General features: G+C 42.6%; 1 protein-coding gene across 1 annotated transcript in view; it reads left to right on the top strand.

Annotated features, from left to right (window-relative positions):
- The window catches only part of LOC132826828 (semaphorin-3E-like), a 328532-nt gene that overhangs the window by 178577 nt on the left and 129693 nt on the right, over positions 1-20262 (top strand). The window contains exon 5 of the mRNA XM_060843075.1: positions 18247-18340. Within this exon, the coding sequence (XP_060699058.1) occupies positions 18247-18340 (94 nt within the window). The remainder of the gene's footprint in view (positions 1-18246; positions 18341-20262) is intronic.

The following is a 20262-nucleotide window of genomic DNA, read 5'->3' as shown; positions in this document are numbered from 1 at the left end:
AATGTTAGAATTCAGGTTCATTTGGCAATTAGGAAGGCAAATGCAATGTTGCATTCATTTCTAGAGGACTAGAATACAAAAGCAGAGATATACTGCTGAGGCTGTATAAGGCTCTGGTCAGACCACATTTGGAATATTATGAGCAATTTTGGGTCCCACATCTAAGGAAGAATGTGCTGGTGTTGGAAGGGTTCCAGGGGTGCAAGAATGATCCAAAGGAAAAAGAGCTCCTCATATGAGGAGCAGTGGAGGACTCTGGATCTGTACAAGTTGGAGTTTAAAGGATGAAGGGGGATTGAACTGAAACATACAGAATGTTGAGCGGTGTGGACAGATTGAAAGTGGAAATGTTGCCATTAGTCGGAGAGACCAGGTTTTGAGGGCACAGCCTCCGAGTGAACAGATAACCCTTAAGAACTGAGGTGAGGAGGAATGTCTTCAGCCAGAGAGTGGTGTATCTGTGGAACTCATTGCTGCAGAGGGCTGTAGAGGCCAACTTACTGAAAGTGTTTAAGACCGAGGTAGAGGTTCATGGTCAGAAAGGAGATCAAAGGTTATTGGGAAAAGACAGAAGAATGGGTTTGTGAAACAGATTCGATAGGAACTTTCAAAATAGATTTGGGTAAATATCTAAAAGGAAAGCAACTGTAGAGCAACAACAGAAGAAGCAAGCAAGTGAGCTTAAATCATTTGTTCTGTCAAAGAATGGACACACAAAGGAAGCACCATTCTATGCTGTAAGATTGTATGATTTTCAAAATGAATGATTGGTTTTATTCAACATTAATCTCCAATAGCCATGTTAACATATTGATCTGAAACATGAAACAGAGCAGACTCGATGGGCTGAATGGCCTACTTCTCCTCCTTTGTTTTATGGCCCGTCAATAATCTTTGTTACATTCTTAGCTGCGACATGAATTGAGATCCCATGAGGATGAACGGAAATAAGCATGCACTCCCTAAGGAAGTGTGATACCCATTGGATTAATTCAGGACTAACTGAAATCTTCCTGAAGATGGCTTTCTGCCATTTACACATAACTCCAACCTTACACTAGGGGCATTCCTGGAGACAAACCATAGAAGCTGTAAAAATCATATCAGCTCAAAATCAGCTGCTTCTGTTTGTATGATGTAAGTCAAAATGCAAACGATTTAAAACAAAAGCAGAAATTGCTGGCAAGTCTCAGCAGCTCTGACAGCTGAGTCATGGAGTTGTGCAGCTCGGAAACAGACCTCTCAGTCCAACTCTTCCAGGCTGACCAGATATCCTAAATAAATCTAGTCACATTTGTCAGCATTTGGCCCATATCCTTCTAACACCTTCCTATTTACTTACCCATCTAGACGCCTTTTAAATGTTTCACAACATCCTTCCTGTAGGAGGGAGATCATAATTACACACAGTAGTCCAAAAGTGGCCAAAACATGACCTCCCAACTCCTATACTCAATGCACTGACCAATAAAAGCAGAGATAAATAAGAGTTGATATCTTGGGTCGAGTGACCCTTTGTGGAACTGTTTGTCATTTATCAGGGTTTATGTGAAAGCAAATTCTTTAAGGATTATTCAACTACAGAGAAAACCAAACTTTTGGGTGAGAATTCTGGAACATTTTTGAGTTAACAATTGGAAATTCAAAGACCCAATTCTGTAATCCGTGTTCCCTTCAAGGGAGACGCTGTCAAAGTCTGCCCAGTAGGTAATGCTGAGAAATGTTTCAAACTTGCAAAGCCACTGAACACCGTATTGGCTAAACGAAACCAAAATGGATTTGCCTGATTTATGTTTCACTTTGTACTGAAAAGAAGCTGGTACTGAGGAGAAATCATAAATGATTTACTCCTTTTGCTTAAGTTGCCTTTTCAAACAAGTCTGAAACATATTTACAGGAATAGTATTCTAAATGCTAGTTTCGTTTATAAAGATAACATTTGTGCTTGCTGAAACGGTTCATTTTACTTTACAATCCAATTGTTGCTATAACTATTTCATCAATATGAAGATTATGTTTCTCAGAATAATTTAAATGGAAACTTTATGGTTGAGGAATTCAAATAAGCAAAAATTCTTTTAAGGTTATAAGATTTGAAACATTTGAAACCTTCATCCATCCTTTTCATTCTTCAGGAAAGCTCAGTAACCTGAGTTACAATGAGACTGAATGATAAATCAATGTTTGGAATACATTGTGAATGATATTCAAACTGGAGCTCGGTAATCACTGTTCTGCAGGGACCGGTTCTGGGGCCTCTGCTCTTTGTGATTTTTATAAATAACTTGGATAAGGAAGTGGAAGAGTAGGTTAGTATGTTTGCTGATGACATGAAGGTGATGGAGTTGTGGATAGTGTTGAGGGCTGTTGCAGGTTACAACAGGACATTGACAAGGTACAGAGCTGGGCTGATAAGTGGCACATGGAGTTCAGCCTGAGAAAGTGTGAAATGATTCATTTTGGAAGGTTGAATCTGAATGCAGATTACAGGGTCAAAGACAGGATTCTTGGCAGTGTGAAGGAACAGAGGAATCTTGGGGTCCATGCTCATAGGTCCCTCAAAGTTGTCACCAACGTTGATAGGGTTGTTAAGAAGGTGTATTGTGTATTGTTTTTCATTAACAGGGGGATTGAGTTTAAGAGCCGCGAGGTTATGCTGCAGCTCTATAGAGCCTTGGTTAGACCACACTTGGAATATTGTGTTCAGTTCTTGTCACCTCATTATAGGAAGGATGTGGAAGCTTTAGAGAAGGTGCAGAGGAGATTTACCAGGAATGCTGCCTGGACTGGATCGCATGTCTTATGAAGAAAGGTTGAGGGAGCTAGGGCTATTCTCATTGGAGTAAAGAAGGATGAGAGGTGACATGATAGAGTTGAATAAGATGATGAGAGGCATAGATAGAGTGGATAACCAGAGACTTTCCCCAGGGCAGAAATGTCTATCACGAGGGGGCATCATTTTAAGGTGATTGGAGGAAGGTTTGGGGTCGGTTCTTTACACAGAGAATGTACTACCAGCAGTGATAGTAGAGTCAGATACATTAGGCACATTTAAGTGACTCTTGGACAGGCACACAGATGATATTAAAATGTAAGTTAGTTTGATCTGTGAGTAGGATAATTTTTCAGCACAACATTGAGGGCCGAAGGGCCTGTATTGTGCTGTACTGTTCTATGATGTTAAATGTTAAAGTATGGAGCAGCTTGAAAGTCAATGACCCTGTTAAATTCTGTCCTTAATTGTCTAACTTGTGTTATTTTAACCCTCAAATAACCGTTGAAACCAGTTTCCCCTTCACAATGAATGACAGTCAAATTCCAATGCACCCAATAAAAGTGATATCTAAGGTGGATATTGCAACACTGGCAATTGCTGGTGTTTTTTAAAAAAACACTAAAATATGATCTATCAAGCCAGATCTGACTATCAATATTATTATTAGCTGGGATCATATCAGGTGCATTTTCCTATTCCTAATCTTGTTAGCATGTCACACGGGACTAATCCTGGGATTACTGCCTTTGAGGAACTGTATCTGTCTGTCTGTCTGTCCATGTGTGAGTGTGAGTTACAATTGAAGAAGGTTGGGTTTTATATCATAAGATATGAATTATATTATCTTGTTTATTTGTGTTCTGCTGAAATTATATTATTACAATAATCATTCATTTTTATTTTGGTCATAATATTATTGTCCAAGGTCTGTCACCCACATGTAGGAGCAAATTACTGCAGTTGCTGGAATCTGTACTGAAAGCAAAATTACTGAAAATCACAGCTCGTCAGGCAGCATCAACGAAGAGAGAGCAAGTTAACGGTTCGAGTCTAGATGACAGCATTGAGGAAGTGTCATCTTTACTCAAAATATTAGCTTGTTCCCTCTCCACAGAACATTGGAAGAGTCACTGAACTCCCACATCACACAGGAGGAACATTCTAATACACCAAACCCTCCTGCCATGACTTACTCTTAAATTATTCTTTTTACATTTACTCCCTCCAATCAACTTATGTTATAATACAGGATAGCAAGCCCAACTAAATCAACCTCATGATTGCTGGATTTGCAACACAATGAAACTACAGCATTCAGTGACCCTCAATTATTGAATTGGTCCTACCCAGACTTTATAAATAGCAGAGCCAAAATACTAACGAAATTTGACACTTGAACAGCAGTCCCATCTGGTGAAGATGGCAGCAGAGTAAGAAGCTCCAGTCAGACTTCCTCTGCTCACCAGCTTCCTCTGCTCACCAGCTTCCTTTTCCCTTTCCTTTCTCTCTTTTGCCTTCATGCTGCAATTTGCCCAAATTTAACTCCTTAAAGAATCCCACCAAGAGGGAATAGCGAAGAGTCCAAGACTGGCCTGGTGCAGGATACAAATCACAGATTGGTGGGGGAGCAGGTGTAAGGTGAGTGCAGGCTGAGTCTCAGAAGTGAATTGGAGCTGGAGCCTGGGAGTGTGAGCAGAATGAGTGCAGACCGAGAAGGGAGACGAGTCCTGAACAGAGGCCGGTGCGTGGGGGCAGTGTAGCCTTAGGTTCTGAAGCCTGGTAGGAACCGACTCAATGAAAAATGATTATAACTTGAGAACTTTTAAAGATCCTTTTTATTCTTATTCTGGGTCCTTTAAACCCGCATTCCCATGATATTCAATTTTATTTTACTATTTCAATTCTAAGTTTGTGAGAAGATTTGTAGCTCGGGTGCTCGTTGTTGTGGTTCTGTTCGCCGAGCTGGGATTTTTCTTGCAAATGTTTAGTCCCCTTTCTAGGTGACATCTTCAGTGCTTGGGAGCCTCCTGTGAAGCGCTTCTGTGCTGATTCCTCCAGCATCTATACTGGTTTGAATCTGCCACTTCCGGTTGTCAGTTGCTGTCCGCTGCAGTGGCTGGTATATAGGGTCTAGGTCGATGTGTCTGTTGATCGAATTCGTGGATGACTGCCATGCTTCTAGGAATTCCCTGGCTGTTCTCTGTTTGGCCTGTCCTATAATAGTGGTGTTGTCCCGGTCGAATTCATGTTGTTTGTCATCTGAGTGTACGGCTACTAGGGATAGCTGGTCGTGTCGTTTCGTGGCCAGTTGGTGTTTATGGATGCGGGTTGTTAGCTGTCTTCCTGTTTGTCCTATGTAGTGTTTTGTGCAGTCCTTGCATGGGATTTTGTACACTACGTTGGTTTTGCTGCTGCTGGGTATCGGGTCCTTTGTCCTGGTGAGTTGTGTCTGAGAGTGGCTGTTGGTTTGTGTGCTATGAGTCCTAGTGGTCGCAGCAGTCTGGCTGTCAGTTCAGAAATGCTCCTGATGTATGGGAGTGTGGCCAATCCTTTGGGTTGTGGCATGTCCTCATTTCGTTGTCTTTCCCTGAGGCATCTGTTGATGAAATTGCGCGAGTATCCGTTTTTGTTGAATACCTTGTATAGGTGTTCTTCTTCCTCTTTTTGTAGTTCAGGTGTGCTGCAGTGTGTTGTGGCCCTTTTGAATAATGTCCTGATGCAACTTCGTTCGTGTGTGTTGGGGTGGTTGCTTTCATAGTTCAGGACTTGGTCTGTGTGTGTGGCTTTTCTGTATACCTTCGTGATGAATCCTCCGTTCGGTGTTCTTTGTACCATCATTTCAATTCTGTAACAACACTTAAAGTAAATTGTGGGTGGCACGGTGGCACACTGGTTAGCATTGCTGCCTCACACGCAAGAGACCCGGGTTCAATTCCCACCTCAGGTGACTGACTGTGTGGAGTTTGCACATTCTCCCTGTGTCTGCGTGGGTTTCCTCCGGGTGCTCCGGTTTCCTCCCACAGTCCAAAGATGTACAGGTTAGGTGAATTGGCCATGCTAAATTGCCCGTAGTGTTAGGTGAAGGGGTAAATGTAAGGGAATGGGTCTGTATGGGTTGCTCTTTGGAGGGTCAGTGTGGACTTGTTGGGCTGAAGGGCGTGTTTTCACACCGTAAGTAAGCTAATCAAATCACCAACGCTTCTTTGTCAGCCCTTCAGCAAGGCTTGAACTTTAGCAAAGATTTTAACAAGGTCCCTTGTGTCAAGCTGGTCAAGAAAGTAACAGCCCATGGAATCCAAAGCAAAAAGGCCCATTGAATCCGAAACTGGCTAAGCAGCAGGAAGCAGAGGGTGATAAGAGTGAATGGTTAACTGTTTCTAGTGAGGTTCCATAGGACTCATGCTGGGGCCCTTGCTGTTTCTGGTGCATAATAATGATTTGAACTTAAATGTAAGGGATGAGAAAAAAGCTATTGGGTGACATGAAAATTAGCAGGAGGTAAAAAGTCAGGAGAAAGGCATACAGTACCTGCCTTTATTTGGAGTACTATGTGCATGTCTGGACACCACATTTTAGGAAGGATGTGATGGCAATGGAACAGGGTGCCGAGGAGAGTCACCAGGATATTACCTGGACAGGAGAGTCTGAGCTATGAGGAAAGATTAGAGAGGTTAGGGTAATTTTCCTGGAGCAACGAAGGGTGAGAAGGGACCTGTTAGAGGTGTGTGTCGTTATGAGACGTATAGATAGGGTAGATAGGATGGCATTTTTGCCGATAGCTGGGCAGTTAACAACCAAAGATATTAATTAAAGGTAGAAGGTGAAGAGTTGAGTTAAGTATTTAGTTGAGCTCTTAACTGCCAGGGCATAATAGGCTATAGACCAAGTGGAGATAAATAGGATTTTCTTTTTCATTCATTCATGGGACATGTAGGTCACTGACTGAACCTCATTTATTATCAGTCACTATATGTTCTTGGAAAGGTGGTGGTGAGCTGCCTTCTTGAACCACTGCAGTCCATGTTCTGTAAATAGACCCACAATGCCCTTAAGGATGGAATTCTGGGATTTAACTCGGCGACAGTGAAGGAACGGTGATATATTTCCAAGTCATGATGACGGATGGCTTGGAGAGGAACTTGCATGTTTGTAATTCTGGTGTAACTGCAACCCTTGTCCTTCTAGATGGAAGTGTCATGGGTTTGGAAATGCTGTCTAAGGATCTTTGCTGAACCACTACATAGATCATAGAACAGTACAACTCAGGAATGGGCCCTTTGGCCTACAATACTATGCTGAACATGACACAAAGTTAAATAATCCCGTCTGCCTGCCCATGATCTCGATCCCTCCATTCCTTGCTTAATCATGTGTTTCTGGATGTAGGTTTGCTCACTGAGCTGGAAGGTTCATTTCATATGTTTCATCACCATACTAGGTAACATCCTCAGTGAGACTCCAGATGAAGCACTGCTGATGATCCCTGCTTTCTACTTATATGTTTGGGTTTCTTTGAATTGATGATGTCATTTTCTGTGGTGATGTCATTTCCTATGGTGATGTCATTTCCTGTTCTTTTTCTTAGGGAGTGGTAAATGGGATCCAAGTCAACGTGCTTTTTGATAAGAGTTCCGGTTGGAATGCCATACTTCTAGGAATTCTCGTGCATGTCTCTGTTTAGTTTGTCCTAGGATGGATGTGTTGTCCCAGTCAAAGTGGTGTCCTACCTTATCTGTATGTAAGGTTACTAGTGAGAGAGGGTCATGTCATTTTGTGGCTAGTTGGTGTTCATGTATCCTGGTGGCTAGTTTGTCCAATGTAGTTTGAGGCTTACTGAGTTTGTTACCTAGTACGGTGACGAAACATTTGAAACTGAACCTTCCAGCTCTGCGAACAAACCTACAACCAAAACCTCAGCCTGAGCTTCAAATCTTCTCAAAACTCACTAATCATGTGTCTTTCTGAAAGTCGCTTAAACTCCCTTATCTGCCTCCACCACCATCCTTGGCAATGTATTCCAGATTCCTACCACTCTCTGTGTAAAAAAAAACCTTGCCCCTCACAGCTCCTTTGTCTTTCCCCTGTCAACTTAAATGCGTAGCCCCTAGTAATAGATGTCTCATCTCCTGGGGAAATGATTCTGACTGTTAACCTTGTCTGTGCTTCTCATAATTTTATAAACTTCTATCAGGTCTCCCCTCCATTTTCACTACTCTGGTTAAAACAACCTGAGTTTTTCTAGCCTTTCCTTATAGCTCACACCCTCTAATCCAGGCAGCATCCTGGTAAACCTTTTTCATCCACTCCAAAGCCTCCACATACATCCTGTAATGTGGCAAACAGAATTGAACACAATACTTTAAGTGTGGCCTAACCAATATCTTATAAAACTGCAATGCCATCCTGACTGTTGTACTCAATTCCCCAGCAATAAAGGCAAGCATGCCATATGCCGCCTTTACCAATTTATCTACCTGCATGGCCACTTTCAGGGAGCTATAGACTTGGACCCCAAAATCCCTCTGTACATTAATGATGTTAAGAGTCTTGCAATTAACTGTTTACTTTCCCCTAACTTTTGATCTCCCCAAATGCAGCACCCCACATTTACCCAGATGAACCTCTATATGCCATTTCTCCACCTATATCTGCAACTGATTTACATCCTTTGACAACCTTCTACACTATCCACAACTCCCCTGATCATTGCGTCACATGCAAATCCACCCATCTATATTATCATCAAAGTACTTTACATAAATCACAAACAGCACAGGCCCCGTTATGGATCCCTGTGGAACATTGCTAGTCACAGATCTCCAGACAGAAAAACGTCCTTCCACCAACACCCCCTGCCTTCTATGAGCAAGCCGATTCTGAATCCATGCAGCCAAGTCACTGTGGATCCCGGCATCTTCATCTTCTGGATGAGCCTATCATGAGGGAGCTTGTCGAAAGCTTTACTAAAGCCCACATAGACAACATCCACTGTTCCACCCTCATCAACCACCCTTGTCACCTCTTTGAAAATTTCACTGAGGTCAGTAAGACATGACCTGCCCCATACAAAGCCATGCTTTTTGAAATGTGCACAAATCCTAGGCCAAAGAATTCTCTCCAATAGCTTCCCAGTCACCGATGTGATACTCACACTCTATAGTTTCCTGGATTATCCCTAGTTCCCTTCTTGAACTGAGGAGCAACTTTAGCTACTCACCGGTCCTCTGAGACCTCTCCGAAAGCTAGTAAGGATACAAAGATCTTGGTCAAGGGCCCAGCAATCCCCTCTCTTGCCTCTCTCAATAACCTAGGGTAGATACATTGGGCCCTGGGGACGTATTCACCTTAATGTTCTTCAAGATACCCAACGTGACTTCTTTCTTATCTTAAAATACCCTCACATATTAGCATGACCCATACAAATCTCACTATCCCCCATATCTTTCTCCTGAGTGAATACTGATGCAAAGTACTAATTTAAGATCTCACCCACATCCTCTACCCCTATGCACAAGTTCCCATTCTTGTCCTTCCTCCTTATCCACAGTGTATCTTGTAGATAGTACACACTGCTGCTGCTGAGCATCAGTGGTGGAGGGAGTGGATGTTTGTGGATGTGGTGCTAATCAAGTGGGCTGCTTTGTCCTGGATGGTGTCAAGCTTCTTGAATGTTGTTGGAAATACACACATCCAGGAAAGTGAAGAATCACCTCCTGAGTTGTAGATGGTGGACAGGCTTTGGGGAGTCAGGAGATGAGTTACTTGTTGCAGTATACCTACCCTTTGACCTACTCAGTCCAGTTGAGTTTTTGGTCAATGGTAGACCCTTCTGGATGTTGATAGTTGGGGATTCAGTGATGGTAACACATTTAAATGTCAAAAGGCAGTTGTTAGTTTGTTTATTATACAGTGGCATACTGGGTCAGTGGTTAGCACTGCTGCCTCACAGCACCAGGGACCTGGATTCGAACCCTGACTCTGGCGACTGTCTGTGTGGAGTTTGCACATTCTCCTCGTGTCTGCATGGGTTTCCTCCATGTGCTTCGGTTTTCTCCCACACTCCAAAGATGTGCATGTTGGGTAAATTGGCCATGTTAAATTGCCCGTAGTGTTAGGTGCATTAGTCAAGGGTAAATAAAGGGTAGGGGAATGGGTCTGGGTGGGTTACTCTTCAGCGGGTTAGGATATAATCTAATCTAATTATTGGAGATTATCATTGCTTGGCATTTGTGGGGTACAAATGTTACTTACCACTTGTCAATCCTACCCAGATCTTGTTGCATTTGAACATGGCCTGCTTTAGCACTGAGGAATCATGAATGGTGCTGAACATTGTACAATCATCATTGAACATCCCCACTTCTGAACTTATTTGGAGGGAAGGTCATTGATGAAACAGCTGAAGGTGTTTGGGCCTAGGACACACTGCTGAGGAACTCCTGTATAGATGTCCTGGAGCTGAGGTGACAGACCATCTACAACCATGACCATCTCCCAATGTGTTAGGTATGACTCCAATCACTGGAGCTTGCCCCTTGATTCCCATTGATTCCAGTTTTGCTTGGGCTCCTTGATGTCACATTCAGTTGAATGCAACCTTGATGTCAGTGGTTGTCACTCTCCCCTCCCTTCTGGAACTAAGCTCTTTTGTCCATGTTTGAATCAAGGCTGTAATGAGGTCAGGAGCTGAGTGGCCCTGGTCAAACCCAAACTGGGCATCGGTGAGCAAGTCATTGCTGAGCAAATGCTGCTTGATAGCAAAGTTGATGACCCCTTCCTTCACTTTACCAATCGAGAGTAGACTGATTGAGTGGTAATTGCCTAGATTGGGTTTGTCCTACTTTTTATTTACAGGGCATATCTTCACAATTTTCCACATTTTCAGCTAGATGCCAGTGTTGTAACTGTACTGCAATATCTGGCTAGGGGACCGGCAAGTTCTGGAGCATAGGTCTTCAGTACAATTGCTGGAACGTTGTCAGGGCCCATAGCTCTTCCAGTGCAACAAGTAACTCATCTCCTGACTCCCCAAAGCCTGTCCACCATCTACAACTCAGGAGGTGGTTCTTGACATCACGTGGAGTGAAGACTGAAGACTGGCATCTGTGATGCAGGAGACCATTGGAGGAGCCTGAGATGGATCATCCACTCAGCACTACTGACTGAAGACTGCAGTGAATTCTTCAGCTTTATCTTTTGCACTAATGTACTGGGTTCTTCCATCATTGAGGATGACAGAGCCTCATGCTTCATTGAGTTATTTAATTACCCACCACCATTCACGACGGGATGTGGCAGCACTGCAGAGCTTAGGTCTGATCTGTTAGTTATGGGATCTCTTAGCTCAATTCACTTGTTGCTTATGCTGCTGTTAATACAGGTTGGTGTTTGATGGTTGACATAGATATGGTGGGTGGAAGGGCCTGTTTCTATGCTGTAAATGTGTGACAGTATGAAATTGAGGAGAAATGTTTTCACTCGGAAGATGGTGGAGTCTAGAACATACTGGCCGAAAGGATGATAGAATCAAAAACTTTCATAACATTTAAACAGTACTTACACACTCGCTTGCATTGCAATGGACTCCAGAACTATGTGCCAAGAGCTGAAAAAAATGGGAGTGGTTTTGTCAGACCTTTGTTCGCTGGCATAGACATGATGGGTCAAATGGCCTCATTCTGTGCTATACAACAACTCGCTGTTATCAGTTGTGAAAGGAGCACAGACCTTCCGCAGAAAACATAAAATCACGGGGAGTGCTGTTTTGGAAATCTTTTACCTCCAATGCAACCTACTCACCTCTAACAACCTGTCAATTAGTAAAAAAAAACAAATCCTTCTGGGACCAGCCTCACCAAGCGTGGATCCATCTGTAATGAGGAATGAGTGTAAATGGCGATAAGTCTATTTGTATCCAACTTCAGTCAGAAGCATGAAATAAATGATCAATTCTGTCTGAAGAAAACTGAAAAATCGGCCCAAATATCAGCTTTGAAAAATCACTGGCCCTTTCAGAAAGTAGGGAATCACATGAGAAATGTTCCTTCAATGATGCTATAATACAAGTTGTCCAAATAGATGATTTCCTGGCTATTTTTATGATTGTCCTAAATCCATTGTCTTAATTGGTTAAAGTAGCAGACAGGAATTTAATGAAAGTATATTACCCAAATGTATAATTACACCAGCAGCAAGATTTACCGCATCAATGTCAAATGACAAATATTGATGTTAATAGGATTCTCAAAGATTATACAGATGTTGGAGGAAAGTCTCAAATGCCTCCTTCCAGACTTAGAGATAATTTAACATCTTTGTGCATATTTTAACTTTATTCTACTTTCTAACATTCAACTCTGCCCATGGCTAAAGAAACGTTTATCCAGGCACTGTTTGAAAACAAACTTGTGGAAGATATACTTTTCCTTTAAGTAAGAATGCTCTCTCCAAGCCAACTGGGTTTGGCAGAAATAAATTACTGCTTCTTCTTTGGAGAGTATTATCAATCATAAATGATAGATTACTCAATCATGAAAAGTCTTTGATGAATATCCTTCACTGAAAGTGTCGGGTTACACATGAATCAGTATGACAAAGAAGAACAAAAAAAATTTACAGCCCAGGAACAGACCCTTTGGCCCTCCAAGCCTGAGCCGATCTAAATGTACTGTCTAAACCTGTCGGTCAATTCCTAAGCATCTGTATCCCTCTGCTCCCCACCTACTCATGCACTTATCCAGACACATCTTAAATGAATATACCGTGCCTGCCTCTACCACCTCTGCTGGCAACACATTCCAAAAGCCCACCACCCTCTGTGTGAGGTACTTGCCTCATGTACCCCCCCTTAAACTTTCCATCTCTCACTTTGAAAGCATGACCTCGCGTTATTGAATCCTTCACCCTGGGAAAAAAGCTTGTCTCTATTCACCCTGTCTATACCCTTCATGATTTTGTAAACCTCAATAAGGTTCCCCCTCAATCTCCTTTTCTCTAATGAAAATAAACCTAACCTACTCAACCTCTCTTCATAGCTAGCACCTTCCATACCAGGTAACATCCTCGTAAACCTTCTCTGCACCCTCTCCAAAGCATTCGCATTCTTTTGGTAATGTGGTGACCAGAACTGTACACAGTATTCGAAATGCAGCCGAACCAATGTCTTGTACAATTTTAACATGCCTTGCCAGCTCTTATACTCAATACCCCGCCTGATGAAGGCAAGCATCCCATGTGCCTTCTTGACCACTCTATCCACCCGTTCAGCCACCTTCAGGGTACAATGGACCTGCACTCCCAGATCTCTCTGCTCATCAACTTTTCCCAAGGCTCTTCCATTCATTGTATAATTCACTCTAGAATTAGACTTGCCTGAATGCATTACCTCACATTTGTCCGGAATGAATTCCATCTGTCACTTTTCTGCCCAACTCTCCAGTCTATCTATATCCTCCTGTATTCTTTGACAGTCCCTTATGCTTTCTGCTACTCCACCAATCTTCATGTCATCTGCAAACTTGCTGATCATCCCAACAGTGCCCTCTTCCAGATCATTTATGTATATCACAAACAACAGTGGCCCCAACACTGATCCCTGTGGAACACCATTGGTCACCTTTCTCCATTTCGAGAAATCCCTTCAACTACTACTCTCTGTCTCCTGTTGCTCAACCAGTTCTTTACCCACCTAGCTAGAACACCCTGCACACCATGTGACTTCACTTTCTCCATTAGTCTACCATGGAGAACCTTCTTAAACGCCTTACTAAAGATCATGTATATGACACCAACAGCCCTTCCTTCATCTATTAACTTGGTCACTTCATCAAAGAACTCTATTAAGTTGGTAAGGCATGATCTTCCCCACAGAAGACTATGTTGACCATCACCGATAAGGTCATTCCTTTCCAAATATAAATAGATCCTATCCCTCAGTACCTTCTCCAGCAACTTTTCCACCACTGACATCAGGCTCACTGATCTGTAGTTACCTGGAATATCCCTACTACTCTTCTTGTACAGGGGGACAATATGAGCAACCTTCCAGTTCACCGGCACCTCACCTGTGTTTAAGGATGCTACAAAGATATCTGTCAGGGCCCCAGCTATTTCCCCTCTCGCCTCCCTCAGCAACCTGGGATAGATCCCATCTGGTCCTGGGGATTTGTCCACCTTAATAACCTTTAGCCTACCCAACACATCTTCCCTACTTATGTCAATGTGATCCAGACTAATCAAACTTCTATCTCTGATCTTAAGATTCATCATGTTCCTCTCCTCAGTGAAGACTGATGCAAATTAATCATTCAGAATCTCACCCATTCTCTCAGGTTCAACACACAGCCTTCCTTCATTATCCTTTAGTGAACCAATCCTTTCTCTAGTTACCCGCTTGCTTCTTATTTAAGAATAAAATGCTTTGGGATTTTCCTTAATTCTGCTCGCTAAAGCTAGTTCATGACCCCTTTTAGCCCGCTTGATTCCTCATTTAAGATTTGTCCTACTCTTCCGATATTCATCCAGGGCCCGTTCTGTTCTTAGCTGCCGAGACCTTATTTATGCTTTCCTTTTCCTCTCGGCTAGTCGTACAATTTCTCCTGTCATCCACGGTTCACGAATCTTGCCCTTCCTATCCTTTGCCTTCAACGGGACATGCCTATCCTGCACTATCTTTGAAAGCCTCTTACATCTCAAATGTGGACTTCCTTCAAATAACTGTGTCCAGTCCACATTTCCCAGCTCCTGCCTAATTTTGATACAATTGGCCTTGCCCCAGTTTAGTACTCTTCCCTTAGGACCACTCTCTTCTTTATCTACAAGTATTCTAAAACTTACAGAATTGTGGTCACTGTTCCCAAAGAAATCCCCCACTGTAACCTCTACCAGTTGTCCTGGCTCATTCCCCAGTACCAGGTCCAATATGGCCCCTTCCCTTGTCGAACTGTTGACATACTGCTCTAGAAAACTCTCCTGGATGCTACTTACAAATTCTACCCTATCCAGACCTCTGATGCTAAGTGTATCCCAGTCTATATTGGGAAAATTAAAACCTCCCATCACCACTACCCTATTGCCTCTACATCCATTCATAATCTGTTTCCCTATTTGTTCTTCTACCTCACACTCACTGTTGGGAGGTCTGTAATACAGCCCCAACAATGTAACTGCACCCTTCTTATTTCTCAGCTCCACCCATAATGCCTCACTACCCAAGACCACCATAGTGTCCTCCTTTAGCACAGTCGTGATATCGTCCCTGACCAGCAATGCAACTCCACCCCCTCTTTTACTTCCCTCCCTGTCCTGTCTAAAATGTCTATATCCTGGAACATTTAGTTGCCAATCATCATGCCCTTCCTTCAACCAAGTCTCTGTGATGGCAATAATGTCATACTCCCAGGCACCAATCCAAGCCCTAGGTTCATCTGCCTTACACACCATACTCCTTGCATTAAAGTAGATGCATTTCAGGCCACCAGTTCTTTTGCGCTCACCTACTCTCTGCCTATTTTCCCTTTATTAATGCTATCTTCATGATTCTTACAGCCTCCAGTCTCTACCTTGCTGCCCACTTGTTTTCTCTTCTGGTTCCCAGCACCCTGCCACATTAGTGTAAAACCTCCCCAACAGCAGGAGCAAAACCTGCCCCAAGAACATTGGTTCCGGTCTGGTTCAGATGTAGACCGTCCCTTTTGTAATTGTCCCACTTTCCCCCGAACCATTCCCAATGTCCAACAAATCTGAACCCCTCCCTCCTACACCATCTCTCAAGCCACGTGTTCATCCTGCCCATTCTTTCATTTCTACGCTGGCTAGCACGTGGCACTGGAAGTAATCCCGAGATCACTACCTTTGAAGTCCTCCCCTTTAACTTCTCTCCTAGCTCCCTGAATTCTTCTTTCAGGAACTCATCACGCTTTATACTTATATCGTTGGTGCCTATATACACCAAGACAACTGTCTGTTCACCCTCCCCTTTTAGAATGCTCTACAGCTGATCGGTGACATCCCTGACCCAAGCACCTGGGAGGCAACATACCATCCGGGAATCCCGTTTTCGGCCACAGAACTTCCTATCTACTCCCCTCACAATAGAATTCCCTCTGACTATGGCCCTAAGAGTCTTTTTCCTGCCCTTTTGAACAGCAGTGCCCGCCACGGTGCCATGATCCTGGCAACTGCTGCCGTCCCCTGGTGAGCCATCTCCCCCAACAGTATCCAAAACGGTATAGCTGTTTTGAGGGGAGGTGACCGTAGGGGACACCAGCACAGCCTTCCTACTCTTTATCTGTCTTTTGGTCACCCATTCACTGTCTCCCTCAGCAACTCTAACCTGCGGTGTGACCAGTTCACTAAACATGCTATCCACGACCTCTTCAGCATCACGGATGCTCCACAGTGAGTCCATCCACAGCTCCAGAGCTGTCATGTGGTCAAACAACAGCAGCAGCTGGACACACTTTTTGCCAGTGTAAGAGTCAGGAACATCAGATACGTTCCTAAGCTCCTACATCAAGCAAGAGGCACATGCCATTGGTCTGAGGTCCCCTGCCAGTGTAAGCCTTAGCTTTATATCAACTAACTCAAACCAAACAATGCACTTAATAAGTGAAAAAGAAAGATAAGAAATAAAAGACTTACCTTACAGGGTCTTTGCTTCTGGTTAGAGAAGGGGGCGGAAGGGAGTTATTACACGTGCAGTATCTCGGGTTTATCCACTGCCGAAATATAAATTAAGCTCTTACCTTCCCAGCAGCTTCACTCCTCCTTCTCTCCTTGCCGCTCTGGCAAAATGGAGGCCCGACTCCTGAGGTAATGTGGGAAAACTCACCCTTCCCAGCAGCCCTCGCTTCACTCCTCACTGCTCTGGCAAAATGGATTGTTGTCAATCTCTCCCTTCAGAAAGCAGAACCTGTGCACCATTAGTGTCGCTAACTTTCAGTTGCATGACCAATTCCACCCTATGCATGGCACATGTTTAAATTAAAACAATTAAACTAATTCAGGAAATAACACCACATTCTTTTATTCAGTGGCATCTTGGTCTGTCAGTGTAAATTATTCAGTGAGGGGCATATATCTTTGTCTCTGTCAATCAGTACCCACATTGACAGAATACAATGTATTATTCCCATGACTTGTTGGACAGTCTGAAACAGCAATGACTGAGATCAGCTGTACCAAAAATAGCCTCCCAGTCAATACTATCTGTACATCGTCTACAGTCATCATTTTCAGTCATCTTTGTCTGTGATTTATACGTTTACATCTAAGAGAAGAATGTAACATGAGGTGCTTATACAGAGAATATCAGAATGTTAATTTGTTTTTTTTCATGAGGCTTCTAAATATAAAACAATCCAGTTAATGGAAGTATTCACAGATTGATTGCGCTGAATAAATTGATTACTCTATCATGCTTAATAGAATGAGAAGGATCTCATTGAAGCATTCGAGTTTCTGAAGGGAGCAGCAGGGTGGATACTGATAAGCTGTCCACCCACACCCCACGTCTACCTGCTCTCGCATCTAACCTGCTGTGGGATGGTATGGCAGGGCCACAACCTCAGAATGAGGGACTGATTCTTTAAGACCAAAATGAGGAGAAATTGCTTCACTTCAAGTGTTGTGACTCTCTTAGAATTCTCTATCTCAGAATATTGCGGATGTTCCATCACTGAATCTATTTAAGGCTGGGAAAGACAGAGTTTTAATCATTCAGGGAATTGAAGAACATGGGGAGTGCGTGGCAAAGTGGAGTTGAAGCCCATGATCAGCCAGGGCCGTATTAAATAAAGGAGCACTCAAGGCATATTGCAGTGCCCTCCAATTTCTTTAGTTATTATGGTTTTAAATAAAATGGGAGTCTCACCTCCGGATGTTCAAATGATCTGATTGTAATATGTCATGATGTTCTTTGCAAGTACTAATGGACCTGAGCAAAAGTATTGTGCTGGGTGTAATAGAATTTGGTCAAAGTCCTGTTATTTGAATCCGTGGCTTCTTCTGTAAATATAAGAAATATTGATGCTCAGTCAATCCTTTGCAAACTTGAATTCATTACCATTCTGTCAGCCCACCCCCATTGCAACAGAGCAGAGTGTGAAGTTGATTGTTGCTCTCCACAATGAAGCTGAACTCCTTTCCTAAAACATGGACCTGGTCTCTTTGCCTGGCAGGTCAAGCTTTAGTTTACTTGACCAACTAGGGGTAAACTTCTGTTTGCCTTGTAGCACAAACCCCAGAATTATACCCAATCCCAAAAGGATTTCTTCTCGATTGACTTTAGTAAGTGGGAAGCCAAGTGTTGAGAGTACATTTTTCCTCAGTTTCTCCTGGCATTTGGTGAGAACACAGGGGAGAGATTTTCCCCACTCTTGCCAGATTACCAATTAAGTCTCACTAATTAATGTAATGATAATCAGCAGTTACTTGGATTATATTTTTCCTTTTCCTTATTCCATGTGCAGAACAGAATCTTCAAGATGGAATCTCAGCAAGTTGAGTTTGGGCGAAACAAATGCCCCTTCGATCCGAGCAAGTCTTGTGCCTCCACTTTGGTTGGTAAGTAAATATTCAAGAACAGTAAAAGCAAGAACATGTTTCAGGTTCCAGTTCTCAAATTGATTTTAAACTCAGGAATAGAATTTAAATTTAGCCTGGAGAGCAAGACAGATTTATATGAGAGGTTGGATTGGTTAGGACTATAGTCACTGGAGTTTAGTGGAATGAATGGATATCTCATTGAAACTGATAAAATTCTGACAGGACTGGCCAGACTGAACTCAGGAAGGATATTGTTGGTTACTGGGGGATCCAGAGCCAGGGGTGACAGACTGTGAATACTGACTAGGCCATTCAAGACTGAAATGTGGAGAAATCTCTTCACCCACAGAGTGGTGAGCCTGTGGAATTCTGTCACAGAAAGTGGTCAAGGCCAAAGCACTGAATGTTTCCAAGAAGGAGATAAATTACATTTCTTTGGGAGTAATGGGATTAAATGAGCCTGAGGAAAAAGGGGGGTATAGGATCCTGAGTGGGATGATCAGCCATGGTCACATTGCATGGTAGAGTCAACTTGAAGGATAGAATGGCCCATTCTTGTCCTTGTTTTCTGTGTTTCTATGTTAAATGGATGGGGGAGCTGTTGACATCGACTACCAAAACTGATAACACCCCCGCCTTCTCTTAATGAAGAAGATTTTAAAGACTACGTACTTTTTAATTGGTTATAAATAAACATATAAGCAATTAAAGCAACTTAAAAGAAAAATAAAGTTACTAAATCTCATAAAACTGGCAGCTAATCTGCACTGTCAGTCTGGTTTGGAACTCTGCACCCAGCCTTGCAGGAGCTCCTTTACATCCAACATTTTTGGAGCTTGATTTTCGTGATGTGATCGACTGGTAAAGCATGTGCCTGGCTGCTTGTTAGTCGCTGTATGGTTCATGTCTACCCAGAAAAGCCATGTGCCACATTTCCAATAAATTCCATTGACTCCACAACAATTGTAGCAATTCTGAAATTTTCACTCCCACAATAAAACTCCCAAAGATGAGGCATACTCTTCATCTTTCAGGAATAAAAATGGCCAAAGAATGGAAATAGTGATGGGAACTAGGCCCCATCTGTGTTCTAATGTAGACAAAGGTTTGAAAGCCCAGCCTTATTTCTCTATTTCGGATTGAAAACTGGAAATATTTCACCTGAGTTTATATTCTCCTGTCATAAAGCCAGTTTGACAACTTGGATTTTTTTCATAATAGTTGTTTTATTTTAAGCTTTGAAAGATTTATTGTTGAACAGTTCTGACAACACTGCGTTGTGACCTACACCATTGGACAGAGAGGGTTGAAGAAGGCTGCACACTATCGCCTTCTCGAAGACCATTAGGGACAAGCAACAAACACTGACCCAGCCAGTGATGCTGACAGCCCATCAAAAAATAAAAGCAGAGATTCCCATGTCTTTCTGAGACAGTGATTGGAATGGTCAGTTACTTTTGTATTATGAAAGAAGGCTTGAACATGCATCACAATATTGAAATTATTGCTACACTGATGTCTCTTATACTTCAATATTTCCATTTATTCTGCTATTAGAACCAGTCGTTTCAAAAATAAAAATGAAATACAGTCACCAAGGTAATCCAAGTGAGGGGAAACATTCCTTTTCCTCATTTCTCTATTCAAACCTGAAGTTCTTCCTCCTTAGTATCATTTTTTTAATGATTCCAGATGTATGTGGAGTATTCTAGTGGGCAATCAAGGTGAGGGATGACATACTTAGGAAATGAAACAATTATGTTTCACTTTTACATATTTTTATATTACCTTAGAGATACCCTAAAATGTCAATAACTCTCGCATTAAATGATTTGTGGAGCCTGTAAGATGTAATATAGAAAGGGAGAGCAGAGAGACTGATGTAGTTGAAGCAAGTATTCACTTGGCTAAAAGGATCATTATTACTCATCAGTCCAATA

Source organism: Hemiscyllium ocellatum, chromosome 23 (genome assembly GCF_020745735.1).
Source record: "Hemiscyllium ocellatum isolate sHemOce1 chromosome 23, sHemOce1.pat.X.cur, whole genome shotgun sequence".
Lineage (NCBI taxonomy): Eukaryota > Metazoa > Chordata > Chondrichthyes > Orectolobiformes > Hemiscylliidae > Hemiscyllium > Hemiscyllium ocellatum.
The sequence above is the reverse complement of the archived record's forward strand: the minus strand, read 5'-3'. Positions and strand labels throughout refer to the sequence as shown.